The sequence below is a fragment of the Oryx dammah genome, unplaced genomic scaffold, assembly GCF_014754425.2.
Source record: "Oryx dammah isolate SB20612 unplaced genomic scaffold, SCBI_Odam_1.1 HiC_scaffold_4, whole genome shotgun sequence".
Lineage (NCBI taxonomy): Eukaryota > Metazoa > Chordata > Mammalia > Artiodactyla > Bovidae > Oryx > Oryx dammah.
Genome location: NW_024070188.1, coordinates 53,675,780 through 53,694,644, shown reverse-complemented (window position 1 = coordinate 53,694,644; position 18,865 = coordinate 53,675,780). Strand labels below are relative to the sequence as shown.

General features: G+C 35.3%; 1 protein-coding gene across 5 annotated transcripts in view; it reads left to right on the top strand.

The window, feature by feature from the left end:
• The window catches only part of PTPRK (protein tyrosine phosphatase receptor type K), a 598,135-nt gene that overhangs the window by 319,213 nt on the left and 260,057 nt on the right, over positions 1–18,865 (top strand). For all 5 annotated transcript variants that reach the window (XM_040238871.1, XM_040238869.1, XM_040238870.1 and 2 more), the window contains exon 6: positions 15,525–15,699. In XM_040238871.1, coding sequence (XP_040094805.1) covers positions 15,525–15,699 — 175 coding nt within the window. The remainder of the gene's footprint in view (positions 1–15,524; positions 15,700–18,865) is intronic.

Here is an 18,865-nt window from a genome sequence, read left to right as displayed (position 1 = left end):
AGGGATCTTACCGACCCAGGGATGGAACCCATGTCTCTTGCATCTCTCACATTGGCAGGCAGATTCTTAGCACGGCCTCCACTGCACTGCCTAGAAAGCCCATACCATGTAATATATTGAGCTGCAATTGTTAAATGTTTGAATATGGGGTAAAGGAACAAAAACTAGAAAAGCTTCCAATTTTCTACTTTAAATGAAAAATGATACATGACAACTGCCATGAATACATGATCAGTTTGGTTCAGTTCAGTTCAGTTCAGTTCTTGCTGTTCTTTGCAACTCTGCATTCAAATGGGTATATCTTTCCTTTTCTCCTTTGCCTTTCCCTTCTCTTCTTTTCATAGCTATTTGTAAGGAATCCTCAGACAACTGTTTTGGTTTCTTGCATTTCTTTTTCATGGGGATCGTCTTGATCACTGCCTCCTGTACAATGTCACGAACCTCTGTTCATATTTCTTCAGGCACTCTGACTTTGTTACTTCCACTGTATAAAGATAAGGGATTTGATTTGGGTCATACCTGAATGGTCTAGTGGTTGTCACCACTTTCTTCAATTTAAGTCTGAATTTGGCAATAAGGAGTTCATGATCTGAGCCACAGTCAGCTCCTGGTCTTGTTTTTGCTGACTGTATAGAACTTCTCCATCTTTGGCTGCAAAGAATATAATCAATCTGATTTTGGTGTTGACCATCTGGTGATGTCCATGTGTAGAGTCTTCTCTTGTGTTGTTGGAAGAGGGTGTTTGCTATGGCCAGTGCATTCTCTTGGCAAATCTCTATTAGCCTTTGCCCTCCTTCATTCCGTATTCCAAGGCCAAATTTGCCTGTTACTCCAGGTGTTTCTTGACTTCCTACTTTTGCATTCCAATCCCCTATGTGAAAAGGACATCTTTTTGGGATGTTAGTTCTAAAAGGTCTTGTAGGTCTTCATAGAACCGTTCAACGTCAGCTTCTTCAGCGTTACTGGTTGGGGCATAGACTTGGATTACTGTGATACTGAATGGTTTGCCTTGGAAACAAACAGTGATCATTCTATTGTTTATGAGATTGCATCCAAGTACTGCATTTCAGACTCTTTTGTTGACTGTGATGGTTACTCCATTTCTTCTAAGGGATTCTTGCCCACAATAATAGATATAATGTTCATCTGAGTTAAGTTCACTCATTCCAGTCCATTTTAGTTTGCTGACTCCTAAAGTGTTGATGTTCACTCTTGCCATCTCCTGTTTGACCTCTTCCAATTTACCTTTATTCATAGACCTAAAATTTCGGGTTCCTATGCAGTATTGCTCTTAACAGGATTGAACTTTACTTCCATCACCAGTCACATCCACATCTGGGTGTTGTTTTTGCTTTGGCTCCATCTATTTGTTCTTTCTGGAGTTATTTCTCCACTGATATCCAATAGCATATTGGGCACCTACTGACCTGGGGAGTTCATCTTTCAATGTCCTATCTTTTTGCTTTTCCATACTGTTCATGAGGTTCTTACGGCAAGAATACTGAAGTGGTTTGCCATTCCCTTCTCCAGTGGACCATGTTTTGTCAGAACTCTCCACCATGACCCATCCATCTTGGGTGGCCCTACACGGCATGGCTCATAGTTTTCATTGAGTTAGACAGGGCTGTGGTCCATGTTACCAGATTGGTTGTGCCTTTCAAGAACTCCAAATCTGATTCTGAGTTCAGAAGGCCACCGTAACTCTATGAGGAAGTCAAGTGATAATTTACAAACACTCCTCGTTTCTCTTTTCTCTTTCCATTGCAGTCAAAGAGAACTCCGACCATGGTGGCTCTGGGAGGTGATAGCATTGATATGACATTTTTAGTTTTTTGTATACAAGGACTTCCCTTGGTGGCTCAGATGGTAATGTGTCTGCCTACGATGCAGGAGGCCTGGATTCAATCCCTGGGTCAGGAAGATCTCCTGGAGAAGGAAATGGCGAGCCACTCCAGTATTCTTGCCTGGAAAATTCCATGGACGGCCATCTGCCTGCAATGCAGGAGACCTAGGTTCAATCCCTAGGTCGGGAAGATCTCCTGGAGAAGGAAATGGCAACCCACTCCAGTATTCTTGCCTGGAAAATTCCATTGACGGAGGAACCTGGGAGGCTACAGTCCATGGGGTCGCAAAGAGTCTTACACGACTGAGCAACTTCACTTTCACTTTCACTTATGTATACAAATACATTTAGATAATAACTTCTCTCCATTTTTTAATTCCCGTATATCTCATATTTTATTTTTATTTTTAAAATTATTTTTAGCTTACAATTGCTATTTCAGTCATTTTATTGTTTAAAACAACATACCAATTAGGTAAAAAATGGACTATAAAAAAGCAGATGCAATGAGTTACCTGAGATAATCTGGGATAATCCATAAGGCATATCATAGTAGTTTTGCTGTGTCTTTAATGAGGTTCTTTCCTGCAGGGTCTCAGTATAAAATTAGTCTTAGAAGTAGGTCATTCACTCCAGCAATTTAGAAAACAATGACAAGATATATAAGCCAAATTAACCTCCTTGTACATGCTGACTGAACTACTGATGTATGAAACAATATGGATGAATGTTTTTAAAAGTCCACTGAGTGTCAGCAAGCTATAAATCTGGTGAAATCATGAGGCTTTATGGAACATCATTTTAAAAAGTATGTTATGCAGTTCAGTGATGTTGGATAAGGGAATTAGGAGAAAATCTTTAGTTGCTCCTAGAGAACTTTCAAATTTCTTTTGTAAAGCTCAGTGAAGTTGCTTTCATTCTAAATATGAACACCACTTTCTTTACAGCTTATAACTTGCAATTTTTCCCATATGAATAGCAATAGCTGTTTTTAATGTGTGCAACAAGTTTTAGAACTATGCCTATTTTGTGTTCCTGAGAAACCCCAAGTGGTAAAGAATTTGTGGATCGTCACTAAAGGCTTATGGTAAAGTCCAGATTATGAGAAACAAGATCACAAGTGAAATTTTAATGTACAATAAAATAAAATAAAATAATAAAAATGGATGGTTATATTCCTGAGAAGCATCAGATAATTTTTTCACAGGAAAGATACAAAAATAGGTTATATATTTTCATGGGTTAAAAATTATAGTCATGTCCTTTTTATTTTATTGCAATCCAATAACATGGATAATGGATAAAGTGGTGGCAGGAAAAAGTGAATATGTAAGGAAATAATAACATAAAACAGTAGTTCCAAGTATTTACATAAGAGAAATAAAAGCACATGTTCACAAAAAGATTTGTGGAAAAACATGTATAACAGCTTTATTCATTATATAACCAGTAATGTGAAGAACCCAAATGTTCATTAACTGGAGAATGAATTAACAATTTGTGGTTCATTCATGCTACTCATCAATGAGAAAGAGTGCACCACCGACATTTGCACCAGTATATATGAAGCTGAGCAACGTTATGTTTTCAGAAAGACAAGAGACACACAAAACTGCATGTCGTGTATGTCTTTATTTATATTAAGTTCCAGAATAGACGATGTTGATCTATCATGATAGAAGTCAGAACAGTATTTGACTGTAGAGGGTGAGAATCAGCTGGAAATGAGCAGGAAAACTTTTCGAGGTAATGTAAGTGTCATATAGCTTTGTTGGCGTTTTGTGTCTATGGGTACATATACATTTGTCAAAACTTAAAGTTTAACCAGTTCACTGTATGTAGTTTACCTTAATAAGCCATGAATGAGGAAAAAGTGAGTATATGAAACATTTTCTCTAATAATCAAGCCGTGGATGGCAATAGCCTACAAACCTTACCTCCATTTGTGTCCATTTTGTCTGAAACCATTTGATTAGGTTCAAAGGTAATTTTTAATTGTCACTGTAAACCAAAGTATAGACTAAAGCATGTTCTGAGTGTTCTGTTATCAGAACATATTATAACATTCAAGGATGTGAAAGAGTTGAAACAGGGGTTGAGCTGTAACTTATAAATTAGTATTCTTTCGTGAGAGTCCAGTGTAAATGGACACCTACATGGCAAATCAAATAGAGCCCATTGCTGGAACATCTGTCAGGCCATATGCTTTGGCCTCAGGTTCAGTGTAGAAACTAAAATGCTAATGACTCCATCCATCATTACAGAGCTTGGTGGGCATGCATCATTTTGTTGGACAGAGAAAATTCACCAGCAAAGTTACTGAAAGCAGGGAATTGTGTGGGGAGATTTGGTGGCACCATTTGTTTTGGTGAACTGAAATGGGGCTGTTTAACGTGTGACTGGTAATCCTATGCAGACTGCCATGAAAGCAGTGGCAGTTGGGCCAATCTGTCAGTAATCTCCCCAGGTGCTGGCAGTGTGCCTTCTGAGTGGGCCTGCCAAAACAGGAAAGCCAGCCATCTCTTTACCCTTGGTGAGGCTCATCACTGCTGATGTAGTGTGATACAGCTAGTTTCTCAGCCAAAGGAAATGTCATTCCTTCTGCAGCAATGGATAATTTAAGCAATAGATTGAGAGTAGAATTAGTACAATGAGATGCAAATTGCTCTAAAAAACAACCAGTGAGGGGCTGACCTTTTGCAGTACCAACTGTTGTCAGCTGAGGTTCATTGAAAATGGTTGCTGTGAAACTTCTGGCCACATAGTGTTTTATCTGTCCAGGCAAATGTAGTCTTGTTCCTATGTGACATGTGAACATCGTCACATAGCACTGGAAATCAGAAGCGTGATTTAAAAAAATGAATAATTTGAAAGTACAGAAATTTTATCTGGTGAAATATATCAACATGATGTTTCAAATGCCAACTGGTTGTTGCTTATAAAGCTCTTCTTGATACTGCCATGCTATAATATTTTCTTATAGTATAAATATATGTCTATTTATACTGTGATATAAAGTGCCTGTATCATGCTTAATTTACACATGGAATTTTACTATCCCTGAAACTATTTCTTTCTGAGAAAAAAATCTGGTCATTTTTCATTTGTCATAATAAATGGAAAATCTTGGAAGAAATTAATCTGTTCCTAGAAACATACAGTTTATAGTGGGCAATTAATGGAGAAGGAATTTGAGAGGACTATTTCAAAGCCAAACTGATTAAATATTTAACATGTGATTAATTCACATAGGGTACCATGGGGATAGGGGGAGAAAGGAATGAAATATGGTGAAATTGTACTAATGTCTGGATTTGGTGATAGTTCTGACATTATCTTGGTGAAGGTTCTAACATTTTATGGATTATTGGCCCTGAGGCTGACACATAACTGAAAGAATAACAAAAAGCAGTATATAATTACCAGAACCATTAGTAAAATCAGAGAAATTATGTCAGAATTGCTAAAGGTACATTGTTATCTTGAGACTTTTGGGAGACTGGATACATTTCTTCAAATAGTAGAATATTGGGGACACAGAAGAGGCATTTAATTTGTTTTTCTTTATAGATACTAAAGTACAGTAATAACCAGTGGTTTCAAGCTATTTGGTGAGATATATAAGCTGATTATAAGGAAAACCTTTGTAATTGCAGGGCTGTTGAAACCTAGAATGAGCTACTCTAGAGGTAGTAAAATTAACAATTAGTGAAAGTAGCCAAGCATAATCTGGATAAGCATTTGCTAGAGATGTCGAGGACATTTAAGCATGAGCCTGAATACTTTATTAAGATCCTTTCAGCCCTGAGAGATACTGGTATAACTGAGTAAGAGATCATATGGAATCAGTCCTGTGCTATTTCAAAGTTGAGAGAGCACTCCAAAGATTGGAGTAAGTTTAATGAAATCGTTAAGGAAAATTTCATTGAGTCTTTAAAGGGCAAGTGCAGGAGATGCAGTTTCAATCCCTGTGTCAGGAAGATCCCTGGAGGGGGAAATGGCAACCCATTCTAGTCTTCTTGTCTGGAAAATCTTATGGACAGAGGAGCCTGGCAGGTTACAGTCAATGGGATTGGAAACAGGACTGAGCAACTGAGCACACACACATTGAAAGACATACAGGACATGGATAAGCAAGGATTAAGTGGGCATGCTCATCACTGCAGTTTGGTGTGTGTGTGTGTGTGTGTGTGTGTGTATTGGGTGGAAACATCAAGAGGTGAATCTTCTTTCAGTGGAAGGTTCACAATGGGAAGTAGAGGTAAATATAGTTTATGGAAGAGATGGGACGAGGGGACAAAAGCAAGAAAGAAACTACTGCTGACAGTACAGACATCACGTAGTGAGAGCCTAGGATTGGGCTGTGCCATTGAATTTTGAAAAAAATGTGAGGAGGGAAGAAGAGGGGCCAATGAAAGAAGACTGTTGAGTTTGGATCAGGTTGATACCAGGTGAAAGAGTTTGAGAGGATGTGAGTGAAATAATAAAGACAGATTACTAGAATACTATAGAGTAATAAAGGTTTTTAAATTGCCTTAAGCATTTATTTTTGACAGTCTGTGAATCTGTTTTCTCATTTTCTCTCTGGGAATTAATTTTCCTGTTCAACCCAATCATTTACTTATTTCCCCTTCTACCTTGATAATTGCATGTGAGTTTTCCTAAATAGAAGTGAAAAATGGGGAAATGTTTTCATTCCTTTTTACTCTTTCTAGCCTTAAAAAAGCTTACCAAGACAGTTTGAAACTTGTGGCTAAATTAAATCTCTGGGTGTTCCTGATTTTATTTAGGAGAGTTCATCTAAGAAAAGGCTGTTGGTGCTATCCACCTTGCCTTCTGTATCCTGTGGCTCACAGAGCAGGACTAGCATCAGAGAAGAGTATCATACATGTCTATTATACTTTCCTGACTCCTTGTAAACTGATAGATGATCATTAGCCTGCTGCTTAATTCTAATTTTCTCTGTTTATCGTATTTAAGTATTGAAGTGAAGTGTTAGTCACTCAGTCATGTCTGACTCTTTGCAACCCCATGGACTGTACCCTGCTAGGCTCCTCTGTCCATGAAGTTCTCCAGGCAAGAATACTGGAGTGGGTTGCCATTTCCTTCTCCAATTTGATTTACAATTAATTCTACTCCACTTAAAAGACCATGTTCTATTTTGTAGCTAATAGCTATGACTCTTGTCAGTCCTGCTTTTCCTCAGGACATTGCTTTATTTGAGTTCATGGCATTATATCTTCCTTCTTGACTTCATGTAAAGAATTATAATCATTGGTCTTGAAGTAAAATCACTGACCAACATCATGGATTATATTTATCTTTTACCCTTTCCATTTCGGGTGTATATATGTATGTAACAAAGACCATCAGAAAGTATAATCATATTTAATTTGTAGAATTGCTAAATATTCCTGAGGTCATTTTGGTTGGCTTTGTGTGGCTTTCTACCATAAAAAGTTCAATGCCTCAAAGATAGAATGCATTCTTTTCTTTCTTTGATTATTCATAAACTCTGAATTTGTTGTCTGCAGATGACGTAATTGACTATAAATGAATAATGTGTGGAATATTGTTTGTTTTCTTTATTCCTCGAACATATCTGTAAAAGCCTGGCAGTGTAGAAACTCACGGATTTCTTCTTATTAATATCTATAAATAACAATTGACTACTTTTTCTGTACAAGAGTAATACGCTGTTCTACTGTTTGCAGAAATGCCGTTTCAGTGTGTTTTTCAGATGTGTCATGTCAAGCACTTTATAACTTTTAACTGAGCTCTGTGACCAGTGTTACAATATGGGGGCTCTGGCAGTGGGCTGGCTTTCTTCTTAATGAAAAGCAGTCTGATTTAAATATGTAATATTTATAAAATTATTTTATTTTAGAATAAAACATAGAGAAAACCTCACAAAGAGTGAAAAACTATGACTCAATGAATTTTTATAAGATACCCACCTCACAGATCATGAAAAAGACTACCAGCCATCCTAGAGGCTCTTTTCAAGTTCTCCATCTCAGACACAACTGAGTCATCTCCCTACCCCTATAAATAATAATTATCATGACTTTTAGCCTTTGTTTTTCTTATGGTTTTTGTCATATATATATACATATATGTGAAATATATATATGAAGTATATGAAATATATATACTCTCCTTAGACACTATAGATTAGTCTTGTCTATTTTTAAAAATATATCTTTTAAAGTCCTGTCAGTCTCTGTGTTTTTCCTGTGCCGTTTTTTTCCCCTCACAATTTATCTGTTGAGGAGCCCAGGCCCTTTGACTTGCAGTTTTCACACAGTCTGCATTTTACTGATTGCATACAAATGTCCTCTTCAGTTCATGTTCCTTTGAATTTCCTGAAAATTGGCAGCCAGATCTAGATTCAGGTTTGATCCTCTGGCAATGCTAGAGGTGGTGCATAGTGTGATTACCAGAGGCACAAAACATCTCATTTCTTTTTTTTTAATCCTCATACCAATTGGTGCTTAATGCCTATATTCATATTCTGGTTTTATTATTTCTTTTGTGTTTTGCTTAATTAATGAAGACATGCTTCTCATCATCTACTATTTGACTACGCAGTGACACAGTTCATTTAAAGAAAGGGATGGTAGCTTCTCCACTCTTTCTTTAATTATTGGTTTTTAGTATAATTGGTTGGTTTCTATCATTATCAAAAGATGACAGATTCTTCTTTTTTCTTTATTATCATGAACTCATGGATTTATACATATTTAATGGACTTCAATTCACTGCAGTTAATACTGTTTTTTAAACTCAAATCATACCACTTTTTGCTGGTGGTTGGCTCCTGAGTCCTTTTGATATGCCTTTAGTAGTCTTTGATAGCTTTATTGTTGCAAGGAATTTGTTTATGTGATTGTGGAACCTGGATAGGCAAGTTAAAGTCTGTAAGTCAAGCACTTGGAGAGGGCAAACTGCAATATTTAGCCACATACTAAAGTTGCTATTCATGGGTGGAATTTCTTCTATTTCAGAGAGGCCTCTGATCTACTCTTAAGTAAGATTATCTAGGATATTCTCCCTTACCTAATGCTGGTTGGTTATGGACTTTAATCCCATCTACAAAATACCTTAGTAGAGACACCTAGTTAGTTAGTGTTTGACTGAATAACTTGAGACTGTGGCCTTATCAGGTTGACACATTAAAAGAGCATCACAATTATCAAATATATTATTCACTTAGATATTGTTTTATCTTCACAATATTACTATTATTAGAATTTGCAGTTAGAACTTTTGCACAGTTACCTCACCAAATATTCTCAGTATCTCTGTTGAATAAACCTTCACAAAACTGATGTCCCCATTTTTAGATGAAAAGGCAGAGACTTGAGAAGAAATGAGAAATTGCGAAGGTAATAAATAGTCATTTCAAGACTAGACCATAGGAGTCATCTCCCATAGTTCTATCTATTTACACATGACCTCTTTGTGTGGCTCCTCATGTTTATCACCTTGTCCCCACATTGCAAAGATGCCTTTGCATCTTAGGTTAAAATTCATTTTTGTGTTTAATAACTGACTTTATTTTTTATTAAGCTTGGCTCTAGTAATTTGCTACCCCCAGCACATTTTCACCCTGCTTTATGTTAGAATTTCAACATTTGCATCCTCTTTTCCTGTGTCAGATATCGTTTACCTTGTTCAGTCCTTTCATTGCCATATAGTAAATGGGTGGTGAACCTAGTATTATAATTTTAGTGTAATTTCTCCTAAAGGAACATTATTTCCTTATTGTTTAATCTATTGAAGTCAGTATGATTTGTAATGGATATAAATGAGTGCCTTTCTCAAAATAGTAACAGTGTTTCTAATTTTTTAATTTATAAATGTCTAAATTTTGTTTGCTGTGATACTCTTTCATGTTTCTAAAATTCTTTGATTTAATTGTTCAGTAATAATGATGATGATAGCTTTATCTCTATGATATCTACGAGAAAGAAAAAAAAAATTCATATAGCAGACAAGTCCCAGGAAGGAACCCTCAAGTCCTTGGCTGGATTGTTATATGATTCACTGATTCACATCAACCTTAATTTTAGTGGGAAAATTTAAACTGAGATTATTTTTGTAAAGAGCCCATTACTGACAAATTATATGCAGCCCCCTAAATATTATTCTATAGGAATTTAAATGCAAAACATAGAAAAACAATCGCTTGCCCTTTTTCCAGCTCTTAAGAGGATGGAGGAGACATATATCATTATGAAAGGCAGTGAAAAAGAAAGCAATAAATGTAATTTAATTTTTCTTCATGTCAGTAGAGTGAAATAATCTCTGCAAGTGTTCTAAGTACCACATTATTTAATTTAAAATTAAATCAGATTAATTTTATTCCTCAAGTTTTGAAAAGAGAGACTGAAATAAACTATTCCATATTTTAACCATAGCATATTAACCTTTAGGATTTCAAGCTGACAGTAACAGAGAACCAGATGTGTTATATCATTAACAGGAAATCCAGAAATGGGGGGGGGGTTGCTATAAGAACTGTTGACATCATTTCATTTTCAAATTTTAAAAATTTTTCTCAAGAGAGTAAAGTGAGGATTTATTAAATGGTAGTACACCCACAGGGTGAGAGTGGGCAGACTCAGATGAGAAGCTTCTGACACCATTTTAGATACACAATCAAGAATCTGATTCTGTGTTTCTCCTTAATGTGACATCCTCATCATTTTAGTCATGACCCTGAGAGAAAGAAGAGGACCCACTGTGCTTTCTCTAGAAGTGAGGAAATCTTTCTGGAAATAACATGGCTTATTCCTATTATTTTCCATTGGCCAGGATCACACCCATTTTTAGACCTGTCAACTGTTCATGGGAACTGGACCTCCATGATTGTTTTTGACCAATTGTCTCAAGCTGAAATATCTTGATTCATAACCTGTGGATCTTGTAAAAATATAGGTTTTGATTCAGTAGATCTCTAAACTTTGCATTTGTAATAATCTGACAGGTGATCCTAACGCTAATGCAATAATAAATACTGGGAAATAACCAATATTACCACTATACTACTTTATGCTGGGAACTGAACTTGGCAAACAAATACTGCATGCACCCTGCATGATGAAGCTTACTTAATTACAGGAGTGATAATAGTTAGCCATTCCAGTGACTTGCCTAGAGTTACTTGGTAAGTGATGAGTCTCAACAACCTATACTAGAGACAAAATAAATAAGAAAGCATGACAAGGATCTGGGGTGGGGGGTGGGGAGAGAAGAGGAATGAAGAAAGCAAAGTGCTAGGTTATAATCCTTGGATCATATAATTTTGTGTTTCTTAGTATTTCTCAGAGTTGGGGATTTTGCAATGGAGAAATCACATAAAAATCTCCAAGCAGAATAAAGAGCTGAAGAATATAAAGGCAGAAAACTATATGTAAACACTGCTGCATAGAGATAAAATTACCATTACTTCTTATTTCTGTCTTTCATAGCCCTGCCTACTCTGCTAAATTGGTACCTTGTAGGCAGGCAAAAATCTATTATTTTGGCTTATAAAATAAAAAGTTATCATTATTTTTGAATTCTGAAATGTAAATGTCATAAACTGCTACTTTTAACTTTAATGCATTACTTGAAGTAAATAAAATGCATTACTTGAAGCAAAGTAAATAAAGCAATGTCTAGTGCAGTAGACTACATTTTCTCATTGATATAATGCATTGATCAAGACTTAACAACAAATAATCTACTCATTTGACTGGACCTGTGATACAAATGAAGTAAAAACAGCTCTGGTTTATTTTAGAGGAAATATTACTAAATTTTGTGTCTTTAAACCTAGTTTTGAGTTTTAATCCTGCTACTAACAGGCTATGTATGTATCACATTTTGATTTTATAATCTATAATCTAAAAATGAAAATGACTATCACAGAAAATTTGAAATAGAGAACAGTGATAGAATCAGGATAACAGCTAATATAACATGAGGGACATGGAGGGGCTTATTAAGTGATTTTTGAAGAAAAATCTGAAATTATGACTACAATTATTTTATTGTTATTTTGAGAGATAGCATCTAAGTGTACTATACTCATTAATTATATCCACAGTATATATCCTATATAAGCATACACATGTTATAGCTTTATTAGTATAATAAAAAACATGTACAAACACAATGTAATCAACTTAGTGATCTCCAGATGGGATCACCTTAAGTAGAGCCCTCAGCATCTCTAAGTTGTGGTTTAGCTCAGAAAGAACTTTGTATAAATGATCTCTAGATGTCCTTGAGGTTCTATATTTCTGTAGCTTCCCTTTAGTACTTATTTTAATTAATGATTATTATATATTTTGCTAAATAACTTATGAAAGCCTCAGGAAGTTTTACATGACTCTTATCTTTAAAAATATCATGTGTATGAACTTAGTACATTTTAACAAAGAACTTTATCCACAAAATAATAACATACTGCATAATATGATGCTGTGGAAGAGAAAATGCAAGATTTGAAACCCTACCTTCAGGATGATTTCAGTACACAAAAAGGGAAAAGGGCAGATACAGAATATATTATAGAAGTGATTCAAGGTAGATGTGCGGGTTACATTTTTATGATAATCTCTGAGTTTCTGAGACCCTATTCATGACAGTTTCAGTGGGGACGGCAGGTAGAAGAGTATGTTTAAGTTGATGAAATGTGAGCTTGAGGCTGAGAGGACATTGTTTGTCTTCATATCTCATGTCATTATGGGCCTCATCTAGGAATACTAAGAGTTAATTGGTATCCATTTAGGGTAATTCAGATTTTTCATAAGAGCAAATGACTGATTCCAGCAGAAGTCAGTAGTGGTCTTGTAACTGTTGCAGAGAAATAGAGTAGATCCTATATTGGCAGGACATAAACAATGGAAAGTTTTTAAAAATTTGGAATTCTTCCAGGCTAGTGAAAATTTCTGAAATCGCTGCTTATAAAGTAAATTAGGGTCAGAAAGTGAGCTCTCACTAACAGTGCAAAAGACTGAAGGACTAGGAGAAAATCTCAGCAGCAATTGTGATTCAGATTGAGAAATCTATTTTAGTACAGGAACCAGGTAGTAGTGAAGGCTGTTGAGCATTGCCGAGGCCTAGGTGAATTTTGGGATCATGAGAATATTCACAGAACTACGGTGGAGAGGATAATTTGACCTGGTAGATAATTGATTAGAAGTCATTGCAGAAGCTGGGAATTCCAGAAGTTAAGAGGTTGTTTGAGTGGGATTGTGAAAGAGCGTTATGCAAGTGAGAAACTGGGATAGAGCATAAAGTAGAAGACACTGTGCCTTCCTTTGGGAAAGTTTGGAGGAATGTGTTACTGTGAGATGAATGACAACAAAGATGGAAAGATGAAATAATCATTATTGAGAGTAAAACATTAAGGGTATACTTATAAACTCATCACAGAAGAAGATGGATTTTGAAATCCATCCTGAAAGTGCTAAAAGATGTGAGTGTGTTTGTGCATGAGTAAGATAATTTAGAAGGCAAAGTAGGAAGTGGGACTTGATTGGTCTTGCCAAAGGAAGAGCTGAGAACTATAAATGGTAGTAAGAAAGGTGGTGGAAGATGGAGAGCACCACTGGAGGTGTAGATTAGGGGAGATGAGGTGAGGCCATGTAGCTGTATGAGTGCTGAGTCATGGTCTGCCTTCTGGTTGGAAAATTAATATTAAATAATGTGATAACTGAAAAAATGCAGGTTGAGATTTGCATGCATTAAGTTTTTTTTGTTTGTTATGTAATTTATAGAGAAAGAGAATTCAGGTTGTGTTTTATGAATTTATATTTTAGGGCTGGTGAGTATAAGCTGCTCTTACTCTTTGTGGGTTAGGAACAAAGAATTAACAAAACATTCAATGAATGAAAAATGCCAATGTCAAATTTGGGACTTTTTATCTGCAGGTATATATGCGTATATAGACACATGCATATATACAAGATAATATGCATGTATATATCATTTCAGATACAGAGATGGGTGTTAAAGATACAATAGATTTTAACATTTTAAAACTTATTAAAGTAATTAATTCCTTTATTATTTTCTTGTTTAAAAATGCAAAGTATTTCAAACATTCAAAAACATTTATAAAAAAAGCAAAAATTGACTACTAACATGCCCACCACTCTAATTTAATAGAAACTGACATTTCGCTTTTTTGTCTCTTAATTTTTCTAAACAACTTTCTCCCTAAGATTTAAACATATATTTCAGAGGAATATAAGGAGATGTTCTACATTTACCAAGACTGTACTGGTTTTAGTTTGCTTACTTTAACTGCCATGTTGAATTTTACTGATTGGATAAATCTCAGTTCATTTATCCACTACTCAGCTATATTTTATGGGATCTTTCCCATACTTAACTATTACAAATGATTCTGAGTTAAGCATTCCTGTACATATCTGTGATCACACATGAATGGGTGATCCAAATATAGAAATGGAACTATTAGGTTCTATGTATTATGCATCTTCAGCTTTACTAGATAGTAGCAAATAATTTTCTAACATGACTGTAACCATTTACCCTTCCATAGGTAATTTTACTGGTCTGTTTTATACTATTTGATGAAATGATACATCAAATAATGTAAAAGGATACCAGGAATACTTAGCATTTTACCTACCAGACGTGACAATGAGGATCATGGCCATTTATCTTTCATAGTTGTGGCTTTTCTTTGCCCTTTGTGCTATCTTTGACATAAAGAATTTTTAAATTAGGCTGAGGATCTCTTTTCATGGTTATTATACATACACATTTTCTCTCTTTATAGCCTCTCCATTTGTTGACAGGATTATTTATCTTTTTCCTTATTGAACTATAGAAGAATTTTACATAACCTGACTATTTGTCTTTGATGGTTATTTTCATGACAAATATCTTATCATGGTTTGTGGCTTGCTTTTTTCACTTTATATATGATATCTTTCAATATATAGAAGTTAGCAATTTTATTATAGTTGAATTTGTCAACCACATTCTTTATGGTCTTGTGTGAGGCATCCTGATATTATAAATATGTTTTCCAATAGTTCATTTTGAAAGTTGACAGATATGCTTTTAACTTTTAGGTTCTTTTGATTACTTCTTTTAAATGGTATAAATTGGCTGTCATTAATGCCAAAGAGATAAAAGTTTGCAAAGAATACAGATTTTGGCTTGACTGTAAATTATTCATTAGTATTTTATAGTCATCCTGTCATGATCGCATGCTATGCATTTAGAATACTGAGATGCATTGACCATGGTCTCAGTCTCCTGAAAGGAACAAACCTATTAAGCACATGCAGTGCAGTACAAGGGCTAAAAGAAGACTTTACATATATAAAGCCTGGGAGAAGGGAGATGGCAGTGAATTATTTGCCAAGAAGCCATTATCTGTCCTGCTAATTCATATACTCTGGGCTAATAGAAATTTTATGGAAAACTGAGATTACTATTATAGTGCTAAACTCCTCAAGGGAAACCAATATTAACTTACATCCTTTTTCTGATTGAAAGACAACAGTGAAAATTTGTGGGGCTACATGGATATTTTCCTCCTAATTTTAACAAATAATAAGTTATAACAGATGTTGTTTGCCAAGATGCTTTAAATTTCTGGAAATGTTAAAACCCTGTTTTATAAAAGATTGGTTTTTGTTTACAGAGACGAAATGGTGAAGATATACCTGTGGCTCAGACTAAGAACATCAATCACAGAAGATTTGCTGCTTCCTTTAGGTTGCAAGAAGTGACAAAAACTGATCAGGATTTGTATCGCTGTGTAACTCAGTCAGAACGAGGTTCTGGTGTGTCCAATTTTGCTCAACTTATTGTAAGAGGTAAAGTAAAATTGCTTTCACTTCGTGAAATTGCATGGCTTCATTAGAACAAAAGTGACTTTTGTAGATATTTGGATTGATTTTTAAATCTAGTGCTCTTTATCTCAAATCACTGCAAAAACCATATCATTATAAAAGTTCTGAAAATATCTTAAGGTCAAATTAAGACTGTTGCTATTTAGTGTGTCAGGTTTTCAGTAAGTGATTTTTATCAAAAGGAATCTATTTAATACTCCAACAGGGCTAAACATATATAAAATACTTTATTTTGCCATCAATTTAAGGCTACCAGAGGAATTGGTGAGGGATTATGATACACTGGTACTTTTCTTTAGTGAATACTGGAAAAACAAGTACAAGTGCATGTATAAGTACAAGTATAGTACTTATACTTGTATAAGTATAGTATAAGTAAGTATAAATATAGTACTTGTATAAGTACAAGAACAATGTATATTACATTCACTGAAAATTGACTGAGTCCCTATATAATTCACTCTTCTAGGTTGTGGAGATACAATGGTTAGTAAAATACAAAGACCCTCCCCTATGTATATAGGGCTTCCCTGGTGTCTCAGATGGTAAAGAGTCTGCCTACAATGCAGGAGACCCAGGTTTGAACCCTGGGTCAGGAAGATCCCCTGGAGAAGGAAGTGGCAACCAACTCCAGTATTCTTGCCTGGAAAATTCCATGGATGGAGGAGCCTGGCAGGCTATAGTCCATGGGGTCACAAAGAGTTGGACATGACTGAGAAACTTCACTTTCTTTACCCTATGTAGCTTAACACTGAGGTATAATAGGCACATCATATATAAAATTGTAGTAGCACATCATGGGATGTGTTATGAATAAAAATAAATATACAAAATGAGGGGATTGATGGCTTAATTAAGACGATCTGAAGGCCTCTTTGTGAACATGACAGCTGAGCGGAATCCTTCAGAAATGAGACTGTCAGCCATGTGAAAATTTAGAGGAAAAGCAACTATTGATGAGTGCATCATTTGTTTATAATAACAAATGAAAATAATTATAAACCATGTAAGTCTCTTGAAGGAGAAGTTTGGCAGATTTTAACAAAAACATTTCATCTGGACTGAGATTTGTCAGAGGTGTCAGGGATGGCCTTTGTCATTGACGTTCTTTGAGATAGAATCTGAAAGTTGAGAAAAAGATGCTCAGATGAAGATTGTAGTTTTGAGGGTCAGGGGTAAGAAAAAGAAGGATCAGCAAGCAGAGAGCAAGGCAAGTGTCAGTGCTTAGAGGCTAGAAGGAGAAAATGAGATAATCCACATTCAAGTTAATACATTTTATAATGCTTAACATCAAATGTCTTTTACATGTATTATTTCATTGTTAGATTTACTTGATTTTAATACTTTAACCTTTAGTACTTTCAGAAGAAAATTGAAATTCAGACTATTTGATAATTGCCCAAGGCCACAAAGATCTAATAACTGGCTAAGCCAGAATTTAATTCCATGTTTCTTAACTCCTGGTGCTGGGCTCATTCTTTTCCACCAAAGCTTTATCTCACATTAACATTATTAAATAATGCTATTAGCTGCTTGTAATGCTTTTGTCTTGAGTGATTCTGTGGCTCATTAAAAAAGAGAAGTTTATCTTTGTAAATTGAATAGAACTCTATTATAAATAAAACTTTGCTTATAGCTCCAGAGTCACCTTATATAGCACATGCTTTAGTTCATGAAATCACAGCCCCAGTTCATTGACTAACAAGAAAATATGGTAATATTTAACTCCAGTGTTTAGGTAAACAATTTAACATATATTCATATATGTTTGTATATTCATTTTTGGTGAGCCCTTTGCTTGCATCTTTCTTACCTGAGCCTGACGGTACCTTTGAAAAGCCTGAAAGTGTCCTTGGGTAATCTTCAGAGTAATTAATATGCTATGGATACAAGAAGGTGGGTGTGCTTTTGAGTCATCATGCTCACTGTATCTTCACAGGGCTGTATGTGAATTCACGATGTGCAGCCACTGAAGGAGACAGTAGCTTTTAATAATGCAACTAGAGTGCTTTTGACTAACCTACCGTTTTATGTGTGTGTGTGTGTGTGTGTGTGTGTGTGTGTGTGTGTGTGTGCGCGCGCTCAGTTGCTCAGTTGCTCAGTTGTGTCTGAGTCTTTGTGGCACCAGGGACTGTAGCCTTCCAGGATCCTCCGCCCATGAAATTTTCCAGGCAAGAATACTGGAGTGGGGTACAATTTCCTATTCCAGGGTATCATCCTGACCCATATATATATGGATCGTCCAGACCCATATGTATATACAGAGAGAGGCATAACTATAGATCTATAAATATAACAATTTTTGAAGAAGTGGCCCCTGATGTAGTCAACAGTTAAAAAAGGCAGAGTTGAAGCCTTTAGCTAGGTGCTCCCTTTAAATGTAAATTTCCTTCTTTCAGATAGCCATTTAGTGCTTGTTTATTTTAAAAGAGATTTATTTTGGATTATTAGATCTCCCTTTTTTATCTGAATTGAAAAGTAGATTTTATCAGAGCTTGCTTTTCTTTGCTTAGAGAATCTGTATTATGGCTATTCTAGGAGTGCTACTTGAGAAGTAACTAATTATTTCAGTAATTATAAAAGGAAACTCTGAATTTCATAGAAAATCTTAGCTATATTTTTTCCCCTTTTTCCCCTTTTTGTTTTTTTGTGATGTTCCTGCCATTTAACCTATATTTTGTTTTACATTTTATATTGTACTTATTGGGTAAAGACATGATGGTGCTGTGAATGTCCTATCCAGAATCTGTTTACATTTTAGAAATATATTTTGATAGTTTGGGCACTGTTTTTTTTTTCTTTTTCGTGTATTTTACTTTGATGTATATTTAACACTTACAGGTGATACTTTGCTTGCAGTTTGATTTGAAAACTAATATGAAACAATTCTCTTGCTTGTTCAATAAGCACCAAATAAATATTGCTAACCACAAAATACACCCTTTGGGGTCAGCTCTCCTGGTGTTAAAATAGTGCTGAGAATTAACTATGGTGACAAGTCTTGTCTCTCATTGGCACTTTCAAAGCTGACATCCTGTTACATGGATACAAAAGATGGTAATTTTAAAGGAAATTTTTGGGGCAGTGATACGAATAGTCTTTAATAAGATCTGGCATAGTATTGCCTGTT